The sequence below is a fragment of the Gracilinanus agilis genome, unplaced genomic scaffold (assembly GCF_016433145.1).
Source record: "Gracilinanus agilis isolate LMUSP501 unplaced genomic scaffold, AgileGrace unplaced_scaffold16197, whole genome shotgun sequence".
Taxonomy (NCBI): Eukaryota; Metazoa; Chordata; class Mammalia; order Didelphimorphia; family Didelphidae; genus Gracilinanus; species Gracilinanus agilis.
This window is the reverse complement of record NW_025347137.1, coordinates 1-1,374: the sequence shown is the minus strand read 5'-3', so window position 1 is coordinate 1,374 and position 1,374 is coordinate 1. Positions and strand designations below refer to the sequence as shown.

Sequence of the window (1,374 nt, the reverse complement as noted above, 5' to 3'; positions counted from 1 at the left end):
GGGGGGGGGCCTGAGACCAAGGCTGCTTCTTTCTGTGTCCATTGTAGGCTGGATACGGATGGGGCAGACCTCTTGGCTAAACTGCTGCAGGTGAGGAAGGGTCCTCAAGACAGGGCAGCCATGGTGGTGGTGGTGGTGGTTGGGAAGGTCCTAACCCAGAGAGGAAGAAGAGGGATCCCTTTGGGGATCGGGAGGAAAGCTGGGAAAGCAAGGCCTTGGCTGACTGGCTCATGGGCCTTCTTTCCTGTCAGTTCGAGGGTCGGAATCGGATCTCTGCAGATGATGCCATGAGACACCCCTTCTTCCAGACTTTGGGGTCACGAATCCATAAACTCCCTGACAGTGAGTGGGTCTGGGCTGCTTGGGAGGGGCCTGGAGCACTGGCTGCTCGGGCCTCCCATCATGCCCCTGGGACTCTCTGCTCTCTCCCGCAGCTACTTCCATATTTGCACTAAAGGAGATCCAGTTACAGAAGGAGATGGGCCTGCGCTCAGCCTCCCTCACAGACTCGGGTGGGTGTGGCCCCCACCCCCTCGGCCCTGCTAGTTCTGGGCCGGTTGGCTCTTCCCAATAGCTCTCTGCTTCCCCCCACAGGCAGGCCAGCCTTCCGGGTGGTGGACACCGAGTTCTAGGTCCTAGGGGCAGCTGGCTTTGAGAAGGTGCTGGTGACTGGCTGGAGGCCCTCCCGGGCCGCTGGGAGGAGGAGGGCTGCTGTGGAGTCAATCTTGCTCTCCCTACCCCCACCACCCTCCCCAGCTCAGCCTGCACCCGGCCTCCGCAGCCTCTGCCGTCGCCGCCGCTGCCGCCGCCACCGCTCCCCTCCACTCCACTCACCTGCCTGTTCCTGGCTCAGCTGCCTTCCTTCTGCCCGCCCCCATTCTTCTCCCCACTGACTGACTTGTGGAAGGGTGCGAACAAAGCTCTTCCCTCCCTCCCTCCGCTGTCTGGCTGTATGTTTGTCGGTTTGTGCGCAGTCACCGGACAGCACCGCTGGGGCAGTCCCCGGGCCCCGACATCAGGGATGGCTGACCCCGCCCCGCTCTGGCCCGGCCTCCTCCTGCGTCCCTTTTTTTAAAAAGTTTATTATTTTAAACGAGGATTTTATTTTTTAAATGTATTAGCGGGGACACCCAGAGCCACGGGGCAGCCCCGCCCCCTCAGGAGGCCCCCGGTATTCTGTGCAATGAATGTCCCCCACCTCCCTCCGCTGGCCAATCAGGAGGCTGGGACCTTGGCCCGGATCCAGTTCCTCCCCCCCAACCCAGGGCACTTCGGAGGACCCAGGGGCCAAGGGGAGGGGTGGGGTTTGTTCCCGCAGTTCTCCGCTAGGGGCCCGAGAGGTGCCAGAGGGCCAGGTCTGGGATTCCGCCGGCC

At 62.4% G+C, this 1,374-nt stretch overlaps 1 protein-coding gene across 4 annotated transcripts in view; it reads left to right on the top strand.

Annotated features, from left to right (window-relative positions):
* The window catches only part of CDK16 (cyclin dependent kinase 16), a 5,098-nt gene extending 4,162 nt beyond the window's left edge, over positions 1–936 (top strand). For 2 of the 4 annotated variants that reach the window (XM_044683222.1, XM_044683225.1), the window contains 4 exons: positions 48–90; positions 252–342; positions 435–512; positions 595–936. In XM_044683222.1, coding sequence (XP_044539157.1) covers positions 48–90; positions 252–342; positions 435–512; positions 595–632 — 250 coding nt within the window. In that variant the 3' untranslated portion in view covers positions 633–936. Of the gene's footprint in view, positions 1–47; positions 91–251; positions 343–434 lie in introns of all 4 variants that reach the window. The other 2 variants (XM_044683224.1, XM_044683223.1) reach the window with 1 other exon arrangement.
* The last annotated feature ends 438 nt before the right edge of the window (positions 937–1,374 follow it).